At 41.3% G+C, this 25,463-nt stretch overlaps 1 protein-coding gene across 1 annotated transcript in view; it reads left to right on the forward strand.

Annotated features, from left to right (window-relative positions):
• The window catches only part of LOC134358046 (protein Jumonji-like), a 375,614-nt gene that overhangs the window by 159,559 nt on the left and 190,592 nt on the right, over positions 1-25,463 (forward strand). Inside the window, exon 2 of the mRNA XM_063069931.1 lies at positions 8,076-8,226. Within this exon, the coding sequence (XP_062926001.1) occupies positions 8,076-8,226 (151 nt within the window). The remainder of the gene's footprint in view (positions 1-8,075; positions 8,227-25,463) is intronic.

Consider the following 25,463-nt stretch of genomic DNA (forward strand, 5'->3'; position numbering starts at 1 on the left):
AGACAAGCCACCTGTTTTCTAGTGTGGAACATGAAAGGCAGAAACAAGACGACACACTGTATGAAGGAAATTCCCACTTAGTAAGTGCATGACAAGTTGCTCATTCTATGTCTCAGGGTAGGAGAAGCTCAGCAAGTCTTGTGTGGTTTTGTGCAACGTAGTTGTTTTGGTGTCACGATCCCCTACTACACTTTTCACCACATCAGCTACACAATCATGTTCTGTTTCTGAAATCTCCCACTCTGCCTTCTGACATTTTCACAACCACTCAAGCCACAGTTCAGTTTTTTTTTCTCCCTATTCCTAGCTTGCTTCTCCTTGTGGATTGTGCGAGGGGAAACTCCTATAATCTTATGATTGTTCGGAAATTCTAATGGTTCAGCATCAGGTGGTGTTGGGAATGTGGGTAGACTACGGTTGAAGCCATAGGGTCCGGAGCGATGGTCTATCTCGGCTTGTTTTGAGTTGACGCAATGCACCAAGTTCCCTTTTAAACTCATTGGCTTCACTGAAAAGTTTGTTATATGATTGTCAAGTACATAGGGGAATGGGGAAAGAATTTATAAAATAATTGTGTTTGGGTATTAATAGGGGCAGTGTGCAAAAGTATGGAAGACCTGCTCGTTTGACCGATAGTAGTGGAAGAATGTTGACTTATAAATTACTAAGAAAAACACATATAGGCGTGAAAGTGCTGGAGTATAACTGTTGACCACACAGCAGATACAAACTTCTCTTCCGTCCCAGGTAACACCAGGCATGCGCAAATATGAAGCCACACTGATGCATAAGTACTGATCTGAGAGCACAAACTACAGAGCACTTTCCACCAGTGAACTGTCCATTCTCCAACTGCCCTTCACCACAGCTTAGTAAAATCCAACAACGGAAGGGTGTGGATCTGATTTGTCGACTGTCTGTTTCCCTCTGCTTGTTTAACAGTTACAATCTTTTAAAAGCAAGTTGTAAGGTATCTATTTCAATAGCAATCTTACACTATTACATCTTGTGACTTTTACCTCTGAGTTGCAATGGTATTTTCAGAACAGAACAAGCAGGAGTAGGTCATTTGGCCTCCTGCTCTGCACTCACTTTCCCTGTGCTGATCCATCTATAAAGTCAACTTCACTTTCCCTGCCTACTCCTCCCCTGCTTATCAAAAATACATCTACGCCTGCCTTAGAAGTATTTCAAATGTTCTGTTTCCACCCACTTTTGAGGATAAGATTTCCAAGGGGAATAACTTTTGTTTTTTTTTGCCTACTCTGCTTTAATTGATACATTTCTTGTATTTAAACTGTGGCCCCTTGGTTCTAGATTCTTCCACATGAACAAGCAACCCCTCTGTCAGTCCCTCTCCAGACTGCGAGGTTTGCAGTGATGCTTCAATAGTGACTGTGCCTAGGACTCCTCCAATCAAAGCTACTGCTTTTACATCTGGAGTGACTATCAATCTGCTTTGTAACTCATCCATTTTGTATCTCTGCAAGTCAAACTGCTGTTAATGAGCCAAGTTGTTTATGGCGCTTTTGAAACAAAAATATTTGAAGTGTATTTATGATCTGATTGAAGATGCAATAATGAATTTACACAGCAAGCTCCCACAGTCAGCAGCAGGATGATGGTTGGCAAGGGTATCCACTACGATAGTAATCGATGTGTCTGACCCAGAGCCAGATTGGATTTTAACATCACGTTCAGAGGACGGCACATCCCACAGCTTTGGAAGTCCTGCACCATCGCCAATAGTTTTTGTATTCAAACTTTCAGAAAGGCTCCGGTGGAAAAATTCTCTAACCTGGGAGAATTTTTTTGTTGACACTGGTGATGGGAAGTTGAGAATTTGATGGAGAATAGAAGCTGAAACAACAGGAGAGACCTGCTTTGCTTCTACAGTGTTCTAAGTTTCCTCCCCATCAATGAACACATTTGGAGATGGGAGTAGTTCTTCAATGGTCTCCCACAGCCACACGAGTGAGAGCACAGAAACCAGCCCGTTGCCCGACTGAGTTGGTGCTGATCATCAAGCGACCATTTTTAAACTCTAATCTCCCCTAAGCTTTTTTATTCTCCCACACATTCCCATCAACTGCCCCCTATATCATACCATTTATCTACAAACTGGGGCTATTTAAAGTTCATCTAGCTATGGCATACATACTGTATAGCCATAACCTTGGATTATGGGAGGAAACTGCAGCACCCAAAGCAATCCCATGTGGGCACAAGGAGAATGTGGAAGTCCCACACAAACAGCAACTGAAGTCAAGGATGAACTTGGGTCACTGGAGCTGTGAGGTAGTGGCTCCAACATTGTAAACTTTGATTTTATGTAGGAACCATGACAGCAGTGCAATAACAATACAATGATCTCTTGTAGGTTTTGTGTGAGATCATTATTGACTAGGGCAGGGATAGCCAACCTAAGGCGCATGTGCCAATAGTGGCGCATTGGATGATTAGAAGTGATGCATTGTGCCCCAGTGATGGTGATTTAAAAAAAAAAGTAAGCCTACTTATGCAAAAATTATTAACCAAAAACCGATTTGTAGAAAAAAAATCTATAAACAGGAATTCAAGTAGCTTAGAGCTAGAAATGGGTTTTACTGAGCATAAATCTAAAACTTAGCAATTATTTTTAGCAATTTTGTTATTTCATTCACATCATTTGGCGAATGTTACCTTCTTTCATATTAATCTGTTTTCAATTTTTTAAAAAATGTTCAATGAGTCAAACTAGAAAAGAAGGACTTTTGTTCTGCAGTTGTTCCATAACTGTTTAATACACGTTTGATAATTGTTTGATCCTGAGCCGCCAGGCGTCTGCACCAGCGGTGTGTCGCAGGTTTTTGCCAGCCAGTTTACAATTGACACTCGTGCGCTACGGAGTTGTGCTTTGTTCGTCCTTTGTGAATATTTGCAGTTTTGTACTTTTTTGAAAATTAAGCCTTGTTTTTACATTCAGTTACCCATCACAGTGCAAAAGAAAATGAGCAAAAGAAAAGCAGAAAGTGATAGTAAGCGTGAATTCAGTGAACAGTGGGAAAATTAGTTCTTATTTATAGCGGGTCCGTCAGGAAAACCGTTGTGCATTGTTTGTGTGAACATTTTCAGCCATGAAATTGATTAAAAACAAAACAAGGTCGAGATTGACTGATTCAAATTTGAAGAACTCTCTGCTGTTCTCAGTAACTAATTTAACTCCAAACATTATAAGCTTAGCGAAATCAAAACAGACTCAAAAGTCTCATTAAGGTAAGTAATGTTTACCTTGTTTTTATATTAAATCAATATATCATGTAAAAGTGCTAAATATGTCTATATTAACATTTTTACAAGAAATAAATGGGGTACAAGAGTTGTATGGCGCATCTGAACTCGTGCGTGAAAAAATTGACGCATGGAATGTAAAAGGTTGGCCACCCCGGACTAGGGTCAACGGGCTTGGTCTTCCAAATGATGCCAGCAATACTTTATGCCCACCTAGACAGGACAGCTATAAATATTGAACTTCTTTGGAAGCCATTTTAAATGTATTAGCAACAAATGTCATCAAATCCGATGCTAGAGCATTATATCCTGAATGTAACCCAATGCATTGTCTTGTGCTGGAGCATCAAGTGCAGCTCGGTCAAAATAACAGGTATCCTGGTCTCAAAAGTCATCTCAAAAACTGTTGGGTCTGTCAATATCCAGAGCAGTTGAGGCAGCTGATCACGGCATCCAAGGAGGAGTTGCTTTGTTGTACTTTGTGGACTAATGTACAATCTCTAGATTGTTCTTGCCTTTGTTGAAAATTATTCAGTGTTTCATGTGTGGTCTTCAGGGTTATAAATTCAACAAGCAAAATAGCTTTTTTTTACATAGAGTAACAGCACCTACCACCCTTCAGACAATGTGTAATAGTTGTACACTTTGTTTTGGTTTGAGCCTTTTTGTCAAACATGGTAGAACTCATTAAGTAACTGTCTTCTTGTGCGTTGTAAAGATGCTGATTTTAAATGGAAAGTTTCTGACTGCTGTCAAGTGTAGTCAAGCTTTATTGCTTCTTGACTAGAATGTGTTGTGTTTTTATAAATCTTTTATTTAAAAAAGAACATCTGTGTCTTTTTATGAGTACACTTCCTGCTGTTGCACTTACCCTTGTGTCCTGAGCCAGCTTTAGTTCCACTCAGCTGGAATTTTTAAAAAGATGTCTGGGATCGCCCAAGATTATCAAGGCAAAAGTCTATATGATAACCCAAGTTGCTACGAGGCAATGACTGTTTTGAAATGGTTGCTGAGTAGCAAGGTTGCTGATTTGGGATGGGGAGACAAGAACATTTTTGACTGGTGGTGCTGCATCTGTGGAAATGCTGATTCAAGCAACCCAAGTTTTGCTAATGCATTGACAGTGGGTGTGCACTGTATAGCCTTCCCACTTGGCAGCTGTACAGCATGTGAGGAATTCAAGGGCAAGAAACCATAACTAATGACTGTAAAGCCCATGTGACCACAGCATAAGCAGTGCGTTATCGCTGGAGTGCAGAAGTGTTTGGCAGAGTCCACTGTTGATGTTGATGTGCCTTTGTTTTTTAATGTTCCATGCAAAGTTTTGGCTGGGGATAACTGCACAATCCTCATCGACACAAATATTTATTTTGATCAGGTAGTGTCAAAAGCTGTGCTGTGATTAAGTGCCAGAATACAGATATTACCCACTGACATTCCTTTTTTAAATTGCATCCCACTCAGGATTTATAAAACCAAGTTGATGTGCCAACTTACTGTTTCACTTTGCGACTATATTAGATTCATTAGTTACATTCTCCTGGTCTCCTGATCTCTTGCCTCTTCATCCAGTACTACAAACTCTCATGGTTTGGTGCACTTTTCCTCACTTTGCATGAATGTTTGGTGCTGCTAGAAGGGGAAATCACATCAAAAATTACCTCCTATATCTTTCAGTTTCTTTACAAACTTTTCTGCTTTCTTCTGAAGCTGATTTTTGTGAAGGCAGCTCTCTATGTGACAGCGACCCTTGGTGCTTTCCCATTCTAGCTGTTCACTAGTCATTGTGTGATATAAGATTGGTCAATTACTTAAAAGGAAGTAGCGCAGACATCTCAATTCTAATGGAAGAAAATCTGGTTTATTGTTATTTGCAGAGGTATGTGCAAATGCGACAGAAAATCTTTTTATAGCAGTATCATGGGCAGATAGCAGCATTCATTCACAAGAAAGAAAACTGTTTTATCAGTCAGGGTACTTTCAACAGTGGACCTATTGAAGTTTGTTGGAGTGTTCATTGTTCCTAAGGAAGCACCTAGGAACAAGTAATTGGAATCTCTGCTCTGTGCGGTTTCACACACCAGGCAGTGTAGAATCATTGGTTACTGGGACAGAAGTCAGTTCACAACAGCCTCTCTTTGCTCAATCTCAGTTCTTCTGTTGGCTGTTAAATATGGAATTATTAAAAATTAGCCATTTATTAACCATGTGTAGGAATTGAACAAATATGAGCCTTGTAGATTAGAGTTTGCATTCTGTGCTCCTCATCTGGGTTAGAGTGCTGTACTCACTGCCATTTGTTCATAGTGTATTGTTTACTTGTTAAATATAGCAGTGGTCCCCAACCACTGGGCCGCGGACCGGTATCGGGCCTCAAAGCAAGTGCTACCGGGCTGCGAGGAAACGATATGATTTGGCGATAGGAGTCAGCTGCACCTTTCCTCATTCCTGGACTTATTTCCTGGCATAATTTACATGTTACTATTTAATTATTTATGGTTTTATTACTATTTAATTATTTATGGTCCAACTGTAATGAAAACCAATTTCCCCCTGGATCAATAAAGTATGACTATGACATTCCCTGTCACGCCCACTGTTGAGCTTGAATGCATGCAAGGTCATTACCCGAGCATCATCCATGTCCGCGCAGGAAGGAGATCAACTCCTCGAGCTTGCAAATGACGGCGGGCTGAAAAATATGTTTGACATAACATCTCTGACGGCATTCTGGATCAAAGTCAAGGCTAAATATCCTGAGATAGCCACGAAAGCACTGAAAACGTTGCTTCCATTTCCAACATATCTCTGCAATGAATGCAACAAAAAGTAAATTGCGGAATAGACTGGACGTAAGGACCCCCTTCGAGTTTCAAAACTTGAAATGGTGATGGGTCTCCCATCACCCCTCGATAGGACTGTCTTGTTGCAGGGAAACAAGCCCAGGGCTCCCACTGATTCGGCGATATTGGTGTGTTGCAATGATTTTATATGTTCATACGGGGAAAATATGTGCTGTGTGTTTAATATTCAAACGTTACTTAAAATGTTACCATGCTATTGACTTATATAATCATATAACAATTACAGCACGGAAACAGGCCATCTCGGCCCTTCTAGTCCGTGCCAAACACTACTCTCACCTGGTCCAACCGACCTGCACTCAGCCCATAACCCTCCATTCCTTTCCTGTCTATATACCTATCCAATTTTTCTTTAAATGATGATATCGAACCTGCCTCTACCACTTCTACTGGAAGTTCATTCAACACTTACTTCAGACTCTCCTGATATGCGCTGTGTGTTTAATATTAACTTCGTTAGATAAACCCTTTTAGAAACGAAATGGAGTGTATTAGCCACTTACCACCTATATTGCGTTTGTGATTAACACCCCCACCCCGGAAAAGAATCGCTAAAAACGATTTGTAGAAAAAAATCGACACGTACACACATGCGCAAATTACGCATGCGCACTGGTGCCCGTGCAAGGCTTCATGGTCATTGTAGTCCTTCTCGGGGTAAACCCAATGTATTGGACTGCTACTCTTGTTTGTTGGCAACCCTACCACCAACCCCCACCCCTGGTCGGCCGGTCCGCAAGAATATCATCAATATGAAACCAGTCCGCAGTGCGAGAAAGATTGGGGACCGCTAAAATATAGGACTGGTAAGAAGGGCTCTGCTCCAAATAATTCCATGGCTGAAGGAACTAAAATATGTTTGCAGTATTCTCTCTTTTTGAGAAATCAGGCGGCATATGAGGAGAGAAAGAGCTGATACTTCAGATTGATAACCAACCCTTCACCAAAATTGGATAATATTGGGCATTTTTGTTTTCATTTCAAGTTTGCAGCATGTGTAGTTTTTAATTTTAAAATTGCTTTTTAGCTAAAAAGCTTTAATCCTGGTCAAGAATGTTGGTAGTTTTGAGTTGCACATATTGTAGCTGCATTTCATTGTTGACTTTGCGTGAATTAATTTTTATTAACGGATTTAATGGATTAAAGGAACTTGAATTGAGATCTGTCTCTCTTTGCTCTCTCTTTCTCTCATGCAAGCCAAAGCAATCCAGTAACTGCTGGAGTGATACAATGGGGAACATTTGTCTTGTCTAGAATTATAAAAGGTTGCAATGAACTAATCTAAGGAATTTCAATTTGCACACTCCAAGAGTCCAAAAATGTTCTGATGACAGGAGGAGCAGCCCATTTTATCAAATCTGCAATAGAATTTATGCCACAAACTGCTTGGTGTAATTTCACTTTCCTTGTTCCGCATGTCTTTGAATCTATTTCACTAAAATTCTTTCGAGCAGGAATTAGACTCATGGATTCTGCCTTACTAATGATTTATTGCAGAGAATTTAATTTGCTAACCATTTACTGTTTATAAAGATTATTTTGTCCACTCTCAGTTTTGTGGTTTATATTAAACTTGCATCATCAGTTGGCGACTGGTGAAAATAGTGATCACTCTGCTACATGTACTCCACTGTATTTGAAGATCTTTATGCACTCATCTACCATCATTGTAGAGAAACACAGTCTCTGCACTTTAGTACACTTGTAATCCTTCATCCCTGGTTAAACTGTTGTGCTACAGCCTTTTCTATTTCTCATAGAAGAGACTGTGATATTTGAGACGTTTAACCATAAAGTTATATTAGTGACATATTAGAAAATACTTTAGATATGTGTCTGCACTTCTTGACCACAAGATTTGAAAGACAAATTGATTTGAGCAGTGTGCAGCTGTAAAATATTAACATTGAAACCAGTTCTGTGTTGACCTTGTGTTTGTAGGACTACGATGATGGAATACCGTGGTCAGAAGAGAGAGTCGTCCGAAAGGTCCTCTATTTGTCGTTGAAGGAATTCAAAAACTCGCAGAAGCGACAATATGGTGACCTCAATGGGAGCAGCAATGGGAAAGCACACGGGAAAGATTTGACTGGTAGGTCACTAGTGATGTTGGTGGGTTAAGTTGCTCTCAGTTCTGCAATTGCAATGAAATAGCAATAAAATTCCTTGAGTTCTATGCAGCTATGCAAATGGATTTTGATTTGGGTGAACCAGATTTGACAATTTGTGTGTAACAGCACTAAGACTGGTTTAAAAAGTGGCCTTTTGCAGATCTTTTACATAATTCCTGAGATAGAGTAGCTTATGAATACGATTTTCTGAATTCCATGGTTCATTAAAAATGGAGCTGGAATTGCTTACCCTCTACAACATGGGCCATGGGCTCCAGTGGGTAATCCCATTAATCCCTTTCTCCGTGTGGCTCTGCAACTTGGTCTTACACACATGCCTATCAGCTGCCCTTTGATGCTTTTGCCACTTGCCTATGCTGAGGGGTAATTTACCACAGCCATTTAACCTAGCAGAACATGTTTAGAATCATAGAAGGTGCTCTCAAAAGAAGCGCATGTATTCTCCATGAGAATGTTTAAATTGTGCTCAGACAGCATCCTAGGTCAGGATTGAACTCAGGACTTTGGGAGTCCTAATTCAAGTGTACTATGCAGCCCTTCTGCTTTGAATTAGATGGGTTTCATTCATCTCCGATAAATCAGCCTCAGATAGTATACCCTTCTATATTCCAAATCTGGGATTGTAGTGGTAATGAGTTCTGGTGTAGGGTGTGAAAACAAGAATGATTGTTGTCGAATTGGCACACTGCTGCCATTCCAAAACATTTGGATAGGGTTTCGTATCTAAAATGGAAATGATAGAAGCGTTGTGAGTCATTATATCTTTCTCACTTCCTTTCTGATTCTTCCCAAGAAAATCTGCAGCATCAGACTTTCCCAGCTCAAATGCTTTGGTAGCTTGAGGCTGCTCTTCAGTGATATTTCTTCTCTTTTATCTTGCTAACTGTACCAATTTATATAGAAACATAGAAACATAGAAAATAGGTGCAGGAGTAGGCCATTCGGCCCTTCGAGCCTGCACCGCCATTTATTATGATCATGGCTGATCATCCAACTCAGAACCCAGCCTTCCCTCCATACCCCCTGACCCCTGTAGCCACAAGGGCCATATCTAACTTCCTCTTAAACACAGCCAATGAACCGGCCTCAACAGTTTGCTGTGGCAGAGAATTCCACAGATTCACCACTCTCTGTGTGAAGAAGTTTTTCCTAATCTCGGTCCTAAAAGGCTTCCCCTCTATCCTCAAACTGTGACCCCTCGTTCTGGACCTCCCCAACATCGGGAACAATCTTCCCGCATCTAGCCTGTCCAATCCCTTTAGGATCTTATACGTTTCAATCAGATCCCCCCTCAATCTTCTAAATTCCAACGAGTACAAGCCCAGTTCATCCAGTCTTTCTTCATATGAAAGACCTGCCATCCCAGGAATCAATCTGGTGAACCTTCTTTATACTCCCTCTATGGCAAAGATGTCTTTCCTCAGATTAGGGGACCAAAACTGCACACAATACTCCAGGTGTGGTCTCACCAAGGCCTTGTACAACTGCAGTAGTACCTCCCTGCTCCTGTACTCGAATCCTCTCGCTATAAATGCCAGCATACCGTTCGCCTTTTTCACCGCCTGCTGTACCTGCATGCCCACTTTCAATGACTGGTGTATAATGACACCCAGGTCTCGTTGCACCTCCCCTTTTCCTAATCGGCCACCATTCAGATAATAATCTGTTTTCCTATTTTTGCCACCAAAGTGGATAACTTCACATTTATTCACATTAAATTGCATCTGCCATGAGTTTGCCCACTCACCCAACCTATCCAAGTCACCCTGCATCCTCTTAGCATCCTCCTCACTGCTAACACTGCCACCCAGCTTCGTGTCATCCGCAAACTTGGAGATGCTGCATTTAATTCCCTCATCCAAGTCATTAATATATATTGTAAACAACTGGGGTCCCAGCACTGAGCCTTGCGGTACCCCACTAGTCACCGCCTGCCATTCTGAAAAGGTCCCGTTTATTCCCACTCTTTGCTTCCTGTCTGCTAACCAATTCTCCACCCACACCAATACCTTACCCCCAATACCGTGTGCTTTAAGTTTGCACACTAATCTCCTGTGTGGGACCTTGTCAAAAGCCTTTTGAAAATCCAAATATACCACATCCACTGGTTCTCCCCTATCCACTCTACTAGTTACATCCTCAAAAAATTCTATGAGATTCGTCAGACATGATTTTCCTTTCACAAATCCATGCTGACTTTGTCCGATCATTTCACCGCTTTCCAAATGTGCTGTTATCACATCCTTGATAACTGACTCCAGCAGTTTCCCCACCACCGACGTTAGGCTAACCGGCCTATAATTCCCCGGTTTCTCTCTCCCTCCTTTTTTAAAAAGTGGGGTTACATTAGCCACCCTCCAATCCTCAGGAACTAGTCCAGAATCTAACGAGTTTTGAAAAATTATCACTAATGCATCCACTATTTCTTGGGCTACTTCCTTAAGCACTCTGGGATGCAGACCATCTGGCCCTGGGGATTTATCTGCCTTCAATCCCTTCAATTTACCTAACACCACTTCCCTACTAACATGTATTTCACTCAGTTCCTCCATCTCACTGGACTCTCTGTCCCTTACTATTTCTGGAAGATTATTTATGTCCTCCTTAGTGAAGACAGAACCAAAGTAATTATTCAATTGGTCTGCCATGTCCTTGCTCCCCATAATCAATTCACCTGTTTCTGTCTGCAGGGGACCTACATTTGTCTTTATCAGTCTTTTCCTTTTTACATATCTATAAAAGCTTTTACAGTCCGTTTTTATGTTCTCTGCCAGTTTTCTCTCATAATCTTTTTTCCCCTTCCTAATTAAGCCCTTTGTCCTCCTCTGCTGAACTCTGAATTTCTCCCAGTCCTCAGGTGAGCCACTTTCTCTGGCTAATTTGTATGCTACTTCTTTGGAATTGATACTATCCCTAATTTCTCTTGTCAGCCACGGGTGCACTACCTTCCTTGATTTATTCTTTTGCCAAACTGGGATGAACAATTGTTGTAGTTCATCCATGCAACCTTTAAATGCCTGCCATTGCATATCCACCGTCAATCCTTTAAGTGTCATTTGCCAGTCTATCTTAGCTAATTCACGACTCATACCTTCAAAGTTACCCCTCTTTAAGTTCAGAACCTTTGTTTCTGAATTAACTATGTCACTCTCCATGTTAATGAAGAATTCCACCATATTATGGTCACTCTTACCCAAGGGGCCTCTCACGACAAGATCGCTAATTAACCCTTCCTCATTGCTCAAAACCCAGTCCAGAATAGCCTGCTCTCTAGTCGGTTCCTCGACATGTTGGTTCAAAAAACCATCCCGCATACATTCCAAGAAATCCTCTTCCTCAGCACCTTTACCAATTTGGTTCACCCAGTCTACATGTAGATTGAAGTCACCCATTATAACTGCTGTTCCTTTATTGCACACATTTCTAATTTCCTGTTTAATACCATCTCCGACCTCACTACTACTGTTAGGTGGCCTGTACACAACTCCCACCAGCGTCTTCTGCCCCTTAGTGTTACGCAGCTCTACCCATATCGATTCCACATCTTCCCGGCTTATGTCCTTCCTTTCTACTGTGTTAATCTCTTTTTTAACCAGCAACGCCACCCCACCTCCCCTCCCCTTCCTTCATGTCTATCCCTCCTGAATATATGTAAATAAGTTTAATTGGATAGCAATTCTCTATAAAGTTCAAGTATCTAGGTTACTAAATGAAGGTTCGTTGTCAACACAAAAATGTGTTTAGTTGGGAAGGAAGTCTTCAGTTTTTCTATATCAGCTACATCTTTGTCCGTTGAGTGGAACCTGGTTAAGATAATTGATTAAAGCAAAATAAAGCAAGAGGTATGATAAGAGATGGTGGTTTGGGTTTTCCTGTGGACAATGCACCTACAAAATTATTTTATGTAACATACATCAAAGTTGCTGGTGAACGCAGCAGGCCAGGCAGCATCTATAGGAAGAGGCGCAGTCGACGTTTCAGGCCGAGACCCTTCGTCAGGACTAACTGAAGGAAGAGTGAGTAAGGGATTTGAAAGCTGGAGGGGGAGGGGGAGATGCAAATCCCTTACTCACTCTTCCTTCAGTTAGTCCTGACGAAGGGTCTCGGCCTGAAACGTCGACTGCGCCTCTTCCTATAGATGCTGCCTGGCCTGCTGCGTTCACCAGCAACTTTGATGTATGTTGCTTGAATTTCCAGCATCTGCAGAATTCCTGTTGTTTGCGTTTAAATTATTTTATGTATTTAGTTCATAGGAAATTTTGGAACTTGGAGGTTTTGGATTATATTTCTACAAAATCTTTGAAACATTTGATGTATTTCTGTAATTTGCTTTGCAATCTGAACTGGGTATTTGTGGCTTCGATGACTTGTACTTCCATTTCTTCAAAAGGAGCTTTCGCTCAGTTTACTTTTTGCAGAGAAGTACCACAGATGCTGGAAATCTGCAATAAAAAAGTTGGAAGTATTTGGCAGAGCAAACAATAGCTGTGACAAAAGAAACATGGTCATCCCTTTTATCTCATTACTCTTTGAGAATTAATCTATGGAGTTATTTCATTATGGCGGCCATGGTGGTTATGATTGGAATTCCATTAGGACATCATACTTTTACATAATATTGCCAAGGTTAATAATGTGCTAAACCTTACCATGTTAATGGGTCATGATAACTGCTTAATAGATTTAATACTCCACTGATATTATTGACCTCCTTTGTTTTGAAAACTTGCTGCAGGAAGATGTTGTAAAGATATTTCCCTTCAATGATCCTTTTTATGTTTGCTGTGATATCTTCTCTGAGAATGTTTGTCTTGCTGCTGACTGCTTCCAGCACTTTTTGTTTTGGTCCTTGTTTCCAAGATTTGCAGTATTTTTCTTTTGGATTAATGATTTTGGATTGGTAACACTTACAAGTACTGACTCCACCCAAATCTGACACACACAAATATTTGGTAAGTAACTAAAGAAGAATTTATACAATACTGCAGGACATTTTGGAAAATTACAAAAGGAATTTACTGTGGTTGGTGAAAGTTTAAAATAAAAAGCACAGGTCAGATGTGGAGTGCAAAATAAAGTTCATGTATGAAGTTGATGGCCATGAATTTTCGTGTGTGAATGTGATGTGATGCACTTTAAAAGCAATACAAACAAATCAAAGAATTCAGTTGTGTTTGGATTGCAAAACAACAAAAGTCAGCAACTTCACTGGAACTGCTTTTGACTTACTAGATTTTGTCCAGAGGGAATAGAGTCAAAAAGTTGCAATGGTTTCTTCAACTTCCATTAGATTTAGGTAATTATTTCCTGTCATGTATAGCTATAATGTTTCACACCATAAAAGTGGATGTAAACAATGAAGTGGGGGGGGGGATTCTTTTATAAGTCAACAGGACTTAATAGATTGTACGACTGGACAAAGTTATGTTCTTCAGAAGACTCTGAGATGATCTGAGAGGACTTACAAATTATGAATGGGTTGGACAAGATGGAGAGGAGGCTTACATGTGTGAAGAAAACCTAAAACATGGTGACATCAATTCAAATCCTGAAGCAAGGCACTCCAAAGGGAAACTTGGATCATTGTGTTGGAGAAGGCTGAGATGTGGCAGCTGTAATGGGAGAAGGCCAATGGCAGTATGGCTCAGTGACTTTTCCAAGCTAAATTGAAGTCTTTGGAAAATTCACTTGACTTCAGTGCTTTTGTTTCTGCTTTAGGTAGGGCGCTATCTAACTTGAATGCAAACTCAATAGACTTGTGGATTTTTACCAATTTGAATTGACTGGTTTATTGTCATATACACCAGCGTGCAATTGAATTCCTCGTGTGAAAGTCAAAGAATAAACAGCAATCATGTTAGTTATAAATACAACAATAAATGCAATCGACAATGGTGCAGAAGGAAATGCGAAATGAAAATGTATAATTTCCTCAATCCTGCACTTCCTGACATGGATTTAAGTATATAGTTCCACTGTTTCCAAGTGACATCATTTTGATTATGTAAGGTGGAGTATTTCTAATTCTTTTGGTACGATCTTGGCATTTGGAGGCTGAAGCGGAGAGAAGCCAAGTCCAATTACTTGCAGTCCCCTTGCTGCCTCTCAGCAGGGTATCCTCTGCTCTATGGACCTATGTGATGACTGGTTGCTCTTGTCTCCAAAGGATATTGACATCCTGCACCATTATACTGTTGCGGTTGAGTGATGGCAAGAGATAAACTTCAAAACTGCATTCCGCCTTCGTTTTCAGTATCTTTGTCTGATAGCAAAGGCTGACATTGGCTTCCAGAGATAGCTGGTATATTTGCATGAACAAATTTGAAGGGAATGTTCATCTACACGTGACTTTCTCCCTGGGTTATAGCACAACAGAATTGTTTTCCTTCGCAGAACTGAAACTGTAATTATTGTCCTACTTTGAGTGTTTCAGCCATTTATCATCTGCAGATGCGTTTGGGGGAAAGGATCAGCAGTGTGTGGACATGTTGAACAATTCAGATTTTAAAAGAAAAATCAGCAGTCTGATATCTAGCCATACAGCAGAACACAAATAGTATTTGTCTTTGCCTATGCAGTTGCCCCCTCTCTTATACTTGTTTGCTTCTTTAATTGAGATGCAATACGGAGTAGGGCCTTCGCCCTTCGTTCCGCACCATGCAAATTGTTCTGCTGCTCTGCCCTCCCACTCCCTCCTACCCCACCATCTTCCTCCTACACCCTTCCTCTGACTCAATGGCACACTAAAAATTTGGTGTAGCCTGGCATCCTGTGTGCATCAGTATGGTGTAAATCATTCCACCAAACTTTTAAAGGCACCTTATTTCTTCAGAATAAAAACTCCACTTTAAAGTCTTTACATTGTTTGCTCTGGAGCACCAGAGACTGAGAACCTCTCCAGACCTCGCAGAAGTTTGTAAAATGAAGAGGCATAAATTTATGTACTAAGGTACATTTATTATCACAGACTGTATAAATTATGCAACCTTGAGATTCATCTGCTCTCAGGCACCCTCAAAACAAGAAACCTGAAAGAACCCAACTAACCCCAATGCTCAGAGAAAGAGGAAAAAAACCACAAATTACACAAAGCAATAGAAGTGAGCAATAGCATTCCGAAGCAAATTGAGCCCCTCGATCTGAATCCCCGGAGTAGGCCCAAACCTCGGTCTCAGTTCATCATATCAGTGGGGCAAATCACTGCGAAGCACTTCTGGGGCCATCTTACAGCCTCGGTGTCACTAAGAGATGGAGTGAACATTGCAGGGGAGCCAGCAAAATCGACCCACTTGCGAATATCTTTTTCCCAGGATCAAAATGTCTCGTACATACAGACAATAAAGGGTGTGGATTTAAGGTGAGAGAGAATAAATTCAAAGGAGACGTGTGCTGCAGGCCCCCCCCCCCCACTCCATACGGAATGGTAGGTATCTGGAATGCTTGGGGTAGTGGTGGAGGAATTTAAGAGGCTTTTGGATAGGTAGATTAATTTACAGGGATTGAAGGGATATGTTACGTGTGCAGGCAGAAGGGATTAGGTGACATTATCTTAATTAATTCAGCCAACAAAATTGTCACAGGGTCTGTTCCTGTACTGTACCGTTCTGTTATTTAAACTGGACTCTATGCCCGTTTTGTTGAGCTGTAATGTTGTATTTACTTTTTACTCTGAATTTCTATTTGTGGAGACTGAATACTGAGGCCAATTGGCAAAAGAGTCTAAAATGAGCTATTGATACCAGCAATTTGGCCCCAAGACCAGTTGATAACTTGAGTTGTGGTCCAGTTAGGCATCCCTCATTGTAAACCCTGGAGTTCACGTTTAGCTTGGATTAAAGATTAGCCATGAATCTGAAAGTATAAAGGAGATAAAAGTGCCCTTGATTCATCCTTTAGGAGCTGGTAGATCTGTGTATATTCAGCTGTTACGTTGCTATGTTGGGTACGTCACAGAACAAAGCCAAATCCATTTGGTTAATGGAGTGTAATCTCTTCTGTGCCAAGAAACTGAGGTGCAGTTGTATTTTTTAATCATAAACTCTCTTCGTTCACAATCTTGTACGCATTTAATCCTAGCAACACACAAAAAGCTGGAGGAACTCAGCAGGCCAGGCAGCATGTTGAGTACAGTTGACGTTTTGGGGGTAAGACCCTTCATTAGGACTGGGAAAAAAGATAAGTCAGAGTAAGAAGGTGGGAGGAAGGATCACAAGAACTAAAGAGCTGGGAGGTTGATTGCTGAAAGATTGATTGTTGATAAAGAGATACTGGGCTGGAGAAGGGAGAATCTGATAGGAGAGGACAGAAGGCCATGGAAGAAAGAAAAGGGGGAGGAGCTGCAGAGGGAGGTGATGGGCAAGTAAGGAGATGAGGTGAGAGGGAGAAATGGGAATAGTGAAGTTGGGGGGGGGGGTGGGGGAGAGAACCATTACCAGAAGCTCGAGAAATCAAAGTTTACGCCATCAGATTGGAGGCTACCCAGGTGGAATATAAGGTGCTACTCTTCCAACTGACAGTAGAGGAGGCCATGGACTGATAGGTTGGAATGGGAATGGGAAATGGAATGGAAATGATTGGCCACTGGAAGATCCCACTTTTCCTGGCAAGTCCTGTTCTTGATGCTATGAGCCACTCGGAGAAGAGGACAGTCAAGTGCACATATCAACTGAAATAGAATGGAGTTACATAGGTTTCGTGATTGTGTGCATTGGGGGGGAGGGAGTCAGTTTACCTACGTGCTTGGGGGTGGGGGTGGAGGGCAGATATTGTCGCAGCCTAGGGGGTGAGGATGGAACTGGAAGAAATGTGTTGGTGCTTTAAAAACAAAATTCCTTGTTTTCCTCAGCTGTCGAGGTAATATTTTCAGCAAAGATGTTAGTTTCATGTACTTCAAATGATTTCTATGACTGTCCAATCTTAGTGGGAGAAGAGGTTGTATCTTGATACATTATTTATTCTTTGATTGAGATACAGTGCAGAGTCGGCCTTAGTAACCTCTGATTTAACCCAAACCTATTTATGGGACAGTTTTCAATGATCAGTTGACCTACCAAATGGTATGTCTTTGGAATGTGGGAGGAAACCCACATGGTCACAGGGAGAACATACAAACTCCGAGTCCCTTAAACTAGCATGGTTCTATGCCTTTTGTTAGCGGAATGAATGGGTATTCAGTCCTCGTCGTCTGGATAATTTGTCCATTTTGGATTTCGTTATCGTACTGAGGGAGAAATTGGGAGTCCAGTAGATGAGTTTTTTTTTAATCTCATGGGAGAATTTGATGCCCGTTTGCGGAATAATTCTTGTTGTGACTAAGTTGAGCCTTAGTGGCATTAACCTATTTGTAGAACCAAATGAATAAACTTGCAGATTAGAAAGGAATAAATGTGAATAAAATTTGAAGTTATTTGGATTCATTTCAATATTATTTCATAATCATCCATGTATTTGATTTTTATTGTTTTATAACCTTTTCATGTAAGTCTGTAATTTGAAGAACAAGATTGTTTTGTGTATTAAATCCAGTTAATAGTTTAACATGTAAGCATCAGAAGATTATTATTTTCTAGTGGATTGCTCTTGATGTGATTTATCGCTTGTTACATGTCTTCTCACCTCCCGTGGTGCTGGAATCTCAGCTGTATCTTATTCCATTATGCCTCAGACTTGCATACTGAATGAGTTTTGGCAGCTCTTGGTCGGGCATCGGAGAGGGTCTTTCAGTTTGGTGCCCCCGCAGAAAATTATGAAGGCTGACATCTTGCAATTGGGTCCACACAGCTTTTTCATTTGAACTAGACATGGTAGTGATAATCTGAAGATGGGTTTTGTATCTCTCCCCTAATGTGGAGGTAGTCTTTCAATAAACTTTCCTAGTGCAGTATTTGTGAGTGTCCAAACTTTTGTTGTTACCTTGTGCGAGAAGCATCTGCTACTCCACAGTGATTGACTGACTTGTAAACGAAGGTCGATGAAGCGGTATTCTCACTATAGGGATCCTGGGGGGAGTTCTTGACAGGGTGGAGAGGATATTTCCTTTTGTGTCAGAACCTGCAGCTGGGAGTCATTGTTTAAAAATAAGGGGCCGCCCTTGGAAGGCTGTGAGTCTTTGGAGCTCCAATTTTTAAAAGGGCAGTGGACAGAGCCTTGGAAAAGTTTAAGGCAGAATTAGACTTCATAAGCGAGAGAGAGGAAAAGTTACCATGTGTAGAAAGAATCTGCTGTTACAGATACAATCAGGTCAGTAATGATCTAATTATAACAAAGCAGGCCAAGAGTGAGATTAGTCGTGATCTTAAATACTGGAGCAGATGAAGGGACCAACTGGCCCACTACATCTAATTCATATGTTTGCTTCATTTTTCCCTTTGGCTGTGGAAAAGACATAAACCCCTTTATTCATTTAAGAAGCTGTCACTGTTAATGGCCACTGTTTCGTAAGTTTTCAGTGTAACAACACTACCTACTGGCTGAGGCTCCAAAATGAAAAGTCACCCGTTTGCCACCCTCATGGGAGGTAGAAAATCCTCTTGGGTGATGAGGTTGAAATATGCTGAACCTCATGTGGGTGATTTGGTGAGAACACCCAACTGCTGGAAAATAAAAGATTCATTCACTATCATGAGCCCCTTTCACTTTGAGCTTCCTGGGAGCTCTTGAAAACTGCACACTGCAGGAGAAGGTCACTTGGCCATGGTGCCTATGCCAGCTGCATGTCCTGCCCACTCTTGTTCTTGCATTTGTTCACTTGTTCTCAAGATTCTTGTTGTATTACTGGGTTTCTTTCTGCGTACTATAATTGTAGATTTATACTTGGGCCTCAGTGCAAATAAATGTAAGCGTAGTACATCTTGCTGATGCTACAGTATATCAATCTGCCACTAACCCTCTCCTTGCCTTAAGTCACCTATTGCCTAGCAGCTCCTGCCTTGCCTCCATCTCCCATTTACATCCTCAGGCCTGACGCAGGGTCTCAACATGAAAAACTGTCCCTTTGCCCCTCACAGATGTTGCCTGACCTGCTGAGTTACTCTAGCATTTTATTATTTATTCATTTGTAATTTAACCCCCAGAGACCTGGAGATCTGCAGGCTAGGTTCCCAGAATTCCTTACTGGTTTGCTGTAGGTGCTGCTGAGCTGTGTGTGCTCAAGTTTTCCGTTCTGTAAAAACTAATTTCCTTTGTTTTAATTAATTTGACCACTGCAGGTTTTTTTTGACCCGTGCTTTTTGGCATACGGGCTATGTCGGATACTTTGACCTGTCATTTGAAGCTATTGAAATCCTCTGTCCCAATCTATGTTACTGAGCGCACTACATTATCCGCAGTTTTAGTTGCATGGTTTACAGTTGTGATGTCCAAATCATTAATAATGTAATGAATAGTTTGAAGCCCTGCAGCGATCATGTTGAGATACCCGCAGATGCTTTCCAATTTGAATAAATACACATTTTCCCCTACCTGAATTGGAACCAACCAGGGCAATTTCCTTACACATCTGCAAGATTTTAAGTGAAGCCTTGAAAATTCCTGAATTGAGAAAAGTTTGGGAGATTACGGGTAAAATAAAATAATTTATTTATTGAGATATAGTACGGAGTAGACCTTTCCGGCCCTTTGAGCTGCACCGCCCAGCAATTCCCCAATTTTAATCTTAGACTAATCACTGGACAATTTACAATGAATAAACTAACACACCAGCTTTGGACTGTGGAAGGAAACCTGTGCAGTCACAGGGAGAGCGTACAAACTCCTCACAGACACGGGGAGAGCGTACAAACTCCTCACAGACGCGGGGAGAGAGTACAAGCTCCTCACAGATGCGGGGAGAGCGTACAAACTCCTCACAGACACGGGGAGAGCGTACAAACTCCTCACAGACACGGGGAGAGAGTACAAACTCCTCACAGACACGGGGAGAGCGTACAAACTCTTTACAGACAGCAGTGAGAATTGAACCTAGATCGCCTGTGCTATAAACCATTGTGCTAACCACTATGCTACTAGGTTACTGTTGCTGCCCCTCTACCTGTAATTTTGCACCACCTTTTAAAATCTAGGACTGGAAGCAATTTGATTCTGGGGATTTAATTCTGAGAAATTAGATTTATTTTGAATCTTAATTAAATGAATCATTAGGTGCTGGAAATATCTAGCACATCAGACTCCCCCCAATGAATAACAGTACTTGAATATCAGTAAAACTTGATTTTTCACATCATTCTGATGTAGGTGCTAATGATTCAATTGGTTGTGCACAGAAAGGTAGGCTGCGGGGTTAAAAATGGAACTAACTGCAAGCATTTGCTTTCTGTCATGTGAAATTAGGCTTCATCTGCCTTCTCAATAAAAGCGGACTTTGGATAGAAGGGGACTTTGGGCAGTAATACTTTGCTGGGCTTTATTTATCCGTCCATTATTAAAACCAGTCGTGCCATGTGACTGTTAGGGGGTGGTACCAGAGACCTGGTTCTCGTTATTAAAACCAATCGGAATGTGTGAAAGTCAAAGGGTGGTACCAGAGACCTGGGTGGCCTGCAGATAACGAACACTGAGCTGAACTGGATATGTCTGGACTCTTTTGATTTTGTTTTATATTCTGTGGTTTTTGCTCTTTTTGTTTGTTGATGCCATTTGTGCAATTTGATTTTTGCTGGTGGGGAGGGGGAGGGGGGTAGGTGGTGATGTTTATTCTTTGAACGGGTTCCATGGTTTTCTTTCTTTGGTGGCTGCCTGCTGGAAAGACGAATCTCCTATTGTAAACTGCATACATACTTTGATAACAAATGTACTTTGAATTTGTTTTTTTCAAAAGCTTGGAGCCCAATGTTCTACTCCAGGTTATAACATAACATTCCAGAAGTAGATTAGATGAGAATTTCTTTGGGGTGTCCTGAAGTCATTAAAAGCACTATACATGTCCCAAGGTATTTGATATGCAAAAACATTTTTTTTAAAGAAAACTGGTGGTTAGGCATTATTTTACTGATCCACTTCTCAGAAAAGTGGGAAGTACACAGCAAGCTTTATTGCCTGAAATGCCATTGCACTGGGTGGCTAGTTTGGCCTTTTCTGAAAACCATGCACAAGTCATCCGCAGTGGCCGGTTTTGAATTGCTTATAGTTTCAACACTTCATATCAGCAGATAACATTGAGGGAGGCCAATCAGCCCACCAATTCTATGCCAGCTCACAACAACCCCATTAATCCCCCTTTATTACCACCTCATCTCTCAAACCCATTATTACCCCCGAATCTCCCACTGACTATCTCCACGAGAGACTCTTTATAATGGATAATCACCATGACAGAAGCATAATTGGCTGGACAGGACAAAAATAGAAGATTTCCTTCCCTGAACCAGATGGGCTTTTGTTGTTAATCTAGTTTTTATCTTCCTCATTACTCATGACTAGTATTTTTTTAAAAAGCTATCTGAATAAGAACGGAATATTAATTCTGTAGTTGCCACAGTTGAACTTTGCCTTATGGACTGTTAGTTCTGGATTACTTCAGTAAGTTAAGAGCCACAGTACCCCTCTACCCACGTTGATGCATGTTACTGGTGCAGAACTTCTACTGGAAACGGGTAGAGTGGCTGGCAATATTAACAAAGACAACCCTAATGCATCTGTTTTTCTTTCTTTTGACTAAATAAAACTATGTAGTCATAACTTCAGCTGTGTGGGGGTGTCAAAGGTTGGTCATGGAAAAGAGGTTTTGTTGTCAGTCTTACATCATTGGGCGATGGGTCATGGCCACGTGTGCCTTTCTCATTCCATTTGTGGTGTCTGCTGTCTCACCAGCTTGTCTAGTGGAGGACGATGTCGAGTACAAGTAAGGCACTTTGGAAGGGGAAGTGGGCAGATGAGTCAACTAATCACTCACTAAGTGGTTTCTTGTAGGCAGTGGCAGAGACACTCGAGTGAATCCTCTGCCTTCCCGTCTCCAAGGAAATGAAAACGGTAACTTCCAGAAATAAATATCTGGGGAAATAATAGTTACTGAGCAATTTAATTGGTTGAATCTTAGAGAGTGTGTGTGTGTGTGTATCTTTGCATCCTTGCTTCACATGTGGAGTTAATAATTTGGGAATCTTTTTATGCAGATGTATCCTGTTGAGACGATCATTAATTAGACCACAGTGGTCTAATTGCACACTGTACAGAGTGTACTGGGGCGGGGGTGTGGGAAAGAGTCAACCCCATTTGAAGGAAGCATAGAGAATGTACAACAAAAGATTAACTGAAAAGATACCAGGTTAGAGTTGCGAAGAAAACTTGAAAGTTGGCAAGTTAATTTTGTTGGAACAGGGTGTTTATAAAGAGCCAGTAGAGGGTTTCCAGATGATTAAATATTTTATTAAATGTTTAAACATTTTCCTTGTGCATCAGGAGCACTGTGAAGGTCACATTGAATTTGCCCCTTGGGGCATGGCAAGGCAGTATGAAACTGTAGCCAGATTAGGTGTGGGTGTCAGATTTCTTCATTAAAGGGCATTTGTGAGTGAGTTGGGTTTTTACCTAAATTCCGCTGCTTTGATAGTTATTTCATAAATTGCAAGTTTTACATTTGACTGTGAGTGGATTTAAACTACTTGGGGAATTAGTTGGCAGTTGTTGATTGAGGGAGAATGTTTTTTTCTTCTATAATTACATTACAATAACTAAGGTCTACTTTTAATGCCAAGCATTTGTCACAGGGGTCTTGAAAGGGAGGCTGGAATTGGCTTTTAAAGGGAGGTAGAGTGAATGGATGCTGATCTATCCTGAATGAGAAATCCTGATCATTCAACATGTTTTTCTGCAGTGTGAGCTGGTGTTCAGAGTGCAGGCCAGGTGTGCAGCCAGAGTTTTGGGTTTCTGATTGGAGCCTGTTTTGGAGTGCTTATGTACATTTCCTCTTCCCTGTGAATTCACTGGGTTCATTAGAAAATTAATATACTACTACATTATATATGTATCTACTCAAAAATGAATGTGATAGGGTATTAATAAGTGTAGCATCCAGTAGTTAGGAAAATCTGCTACTCCACCACTATCATACTCCTGAGAGTTCTTGAATATTGGATCTTTACTGTATTTGGAAAGGATACAGAAAAAAGGTAGGATTGGGAGTCATACCTTGTTTGTGCATTGGAACTTGGGCTGGACTGAATTGCCTCAGCCTGAGGTGTGTGAGGGGGTGGGGGAGAACAGGACTAGAATCACAGAGCAATAGAGCACAAATACAGGCCTTCAGCCTAGCCCGTCCACTGTACAGTCAGCTGGTTCCAATTCCCTACTTTTGGCCCACATCCCTCCAGGTAGGGACCCTCCATGTACCTATCTAAGTACATCGTACATGACACTACTGCACTTGCCTCAACCACTTCCTCTGGCAGCTGATTGCATACACCACCATCTGTGTGGAAAAGGTTGCTCTTGGGTCTCTCTTTAAAATCTTTTCCTTCAGTTGAAATCTACATCTCATAGTTTGGACTCCCTACACTGAGGTGAAGATTTATTGTCCTCCTTATCTCTGTCTCTCATCATTTTAAGCACATGTATAAGCTCACCCCCTAATTCCTCTACGTTCCAAGGAATAACGACTAGGCCTGGCTTGTCTACTCCTGGTATCGCAGGCCTTCTTTTGAACCATTGAATACTTTTAAGGCAGAGATTCGCTCAGTTTTTACTAGAAGGGAATTGAAGGGTATGGGGGGGAGGGTAGTAATAAAATGAAGGTTGGATCAGCAATTTTCTTATTGAATTGCCGAGAAGGACAGATCAGCCTACTTATGCTGCCTGTGGGTGGTATTCTTATCTAATGTCTGAAACATTGATCTCAAGTTTATTATCCAGAGTTCCCAATTTCCTGTGCAATTTTGGGTCAGCAGAAAACACCCAGTCTGAATTCATGCTGGTACCTGAGATGCACCACCTTTGGGAAGTAAAGTGGTGTGAAATGGCATAGGATGCTAAAACCTTGGGGAGGTTTTAGGCCTTGGACACACGAACCGGGCCTTGATAATGGTTTGGAGGCTTTCTTAGTCACAGGGCCTATCTCTTAGCCTCTTAGCAGCCTGGTCAAATTGCATTCATTAAGTTGGATGTATTCTTCAGAATCAGATTCATTTATTTATTACATGTACATCAAAACATGCAGTGAAATGCAGTATTTGTGTTAACAGCCAACACAGCCTAACTATGTGCTGGGTGTAACCTGTAAGTGTCACTGCACATTCTGGCACCAACATAACATGCTCGCGATGCTCGGCAAAATAAAACACAACATAACAGGCAACAAAACTTGAACAGCCTCTGGGCCTCTAAGCTCTGACTTCCCCAGTGAATTTCAGACTCCTAGATCTAGGGCTTTGGCCATTAGGCTTCTACTTCTTTAACTAACCCCAACCCATCTACTTGACCTTCCCCTGCCTCACTCCCTTCCCTGTCCTCCAACCTCTGATTAGCTCCCAAACACCTGCTCTGTAATAGAGTACAGATCCTGAAGAACTGGACTCGATGGGTCAACCATGCTCTATAATCTGCACATTCCTCAATTCCAGGTGATTCTGAGGGAATCCTGTGCATCTGACTCCTTGAATTTACCTCTGCCTGGGAGTTTCTGAGGGTAAATCAGACATTACCACCAGGTGTGGCTTTTGCCTGGATGGCAGACTGGTAGTCAAGCAGTGTTTGGGGCTGAAGATTCTGAATGAAATCTCTGAAGATGGTGCATGTTTGCTTTGATTCTCGCTGTGTTAAAGCAGTTCTGCAATGTGCGTTTTGTGTCCCCTAACCCCAGAGTTCCACTGTTTGCTTCATATTTTTTTTTAAATTTTTATTGAAGGAATGACACAATACAGAATATATAATGGATTACATTTTCCTCCATTTTGCTTTAATATCGTACCCCCAAAACAAACCTCACCCCACTCGCCCTCCCTGAACATATCATGGCAGCTAATATATTTACAAAACAACAATTCACAAATACAAGTACGGACATTTCACAACCATACCCCCACACTACTTCAAGCCGACGGCTCACACACATCTGCAACATGTCAGATGATCCAAAATACACTCATAGTTACAATTCATCAACCACTCTGTGAGGTAAATTATAGGCGTGTTAAGTGGGAGGCAACTTCCCAAGTGCAATCAAATGCCCTCATCTAGTAGGTAATTCCTTAAGGCTCCCAAAATATGA

The sequence above is a fragment of the Mobula hypostoma genome, chromosome 17 (genome assembly GCF_963921235.1).
Source record: "Mobula hypostoma chromosome 17, sMobHyp1.1, whole genome shotgun sequence".
Classification (NCBI taxonomy): Eukaryota; Metazoa; Chordata; class Chondrichthyes; order Myliobatiformes; family Myliobatidae; genus Mobula; species Mobula hypostoma.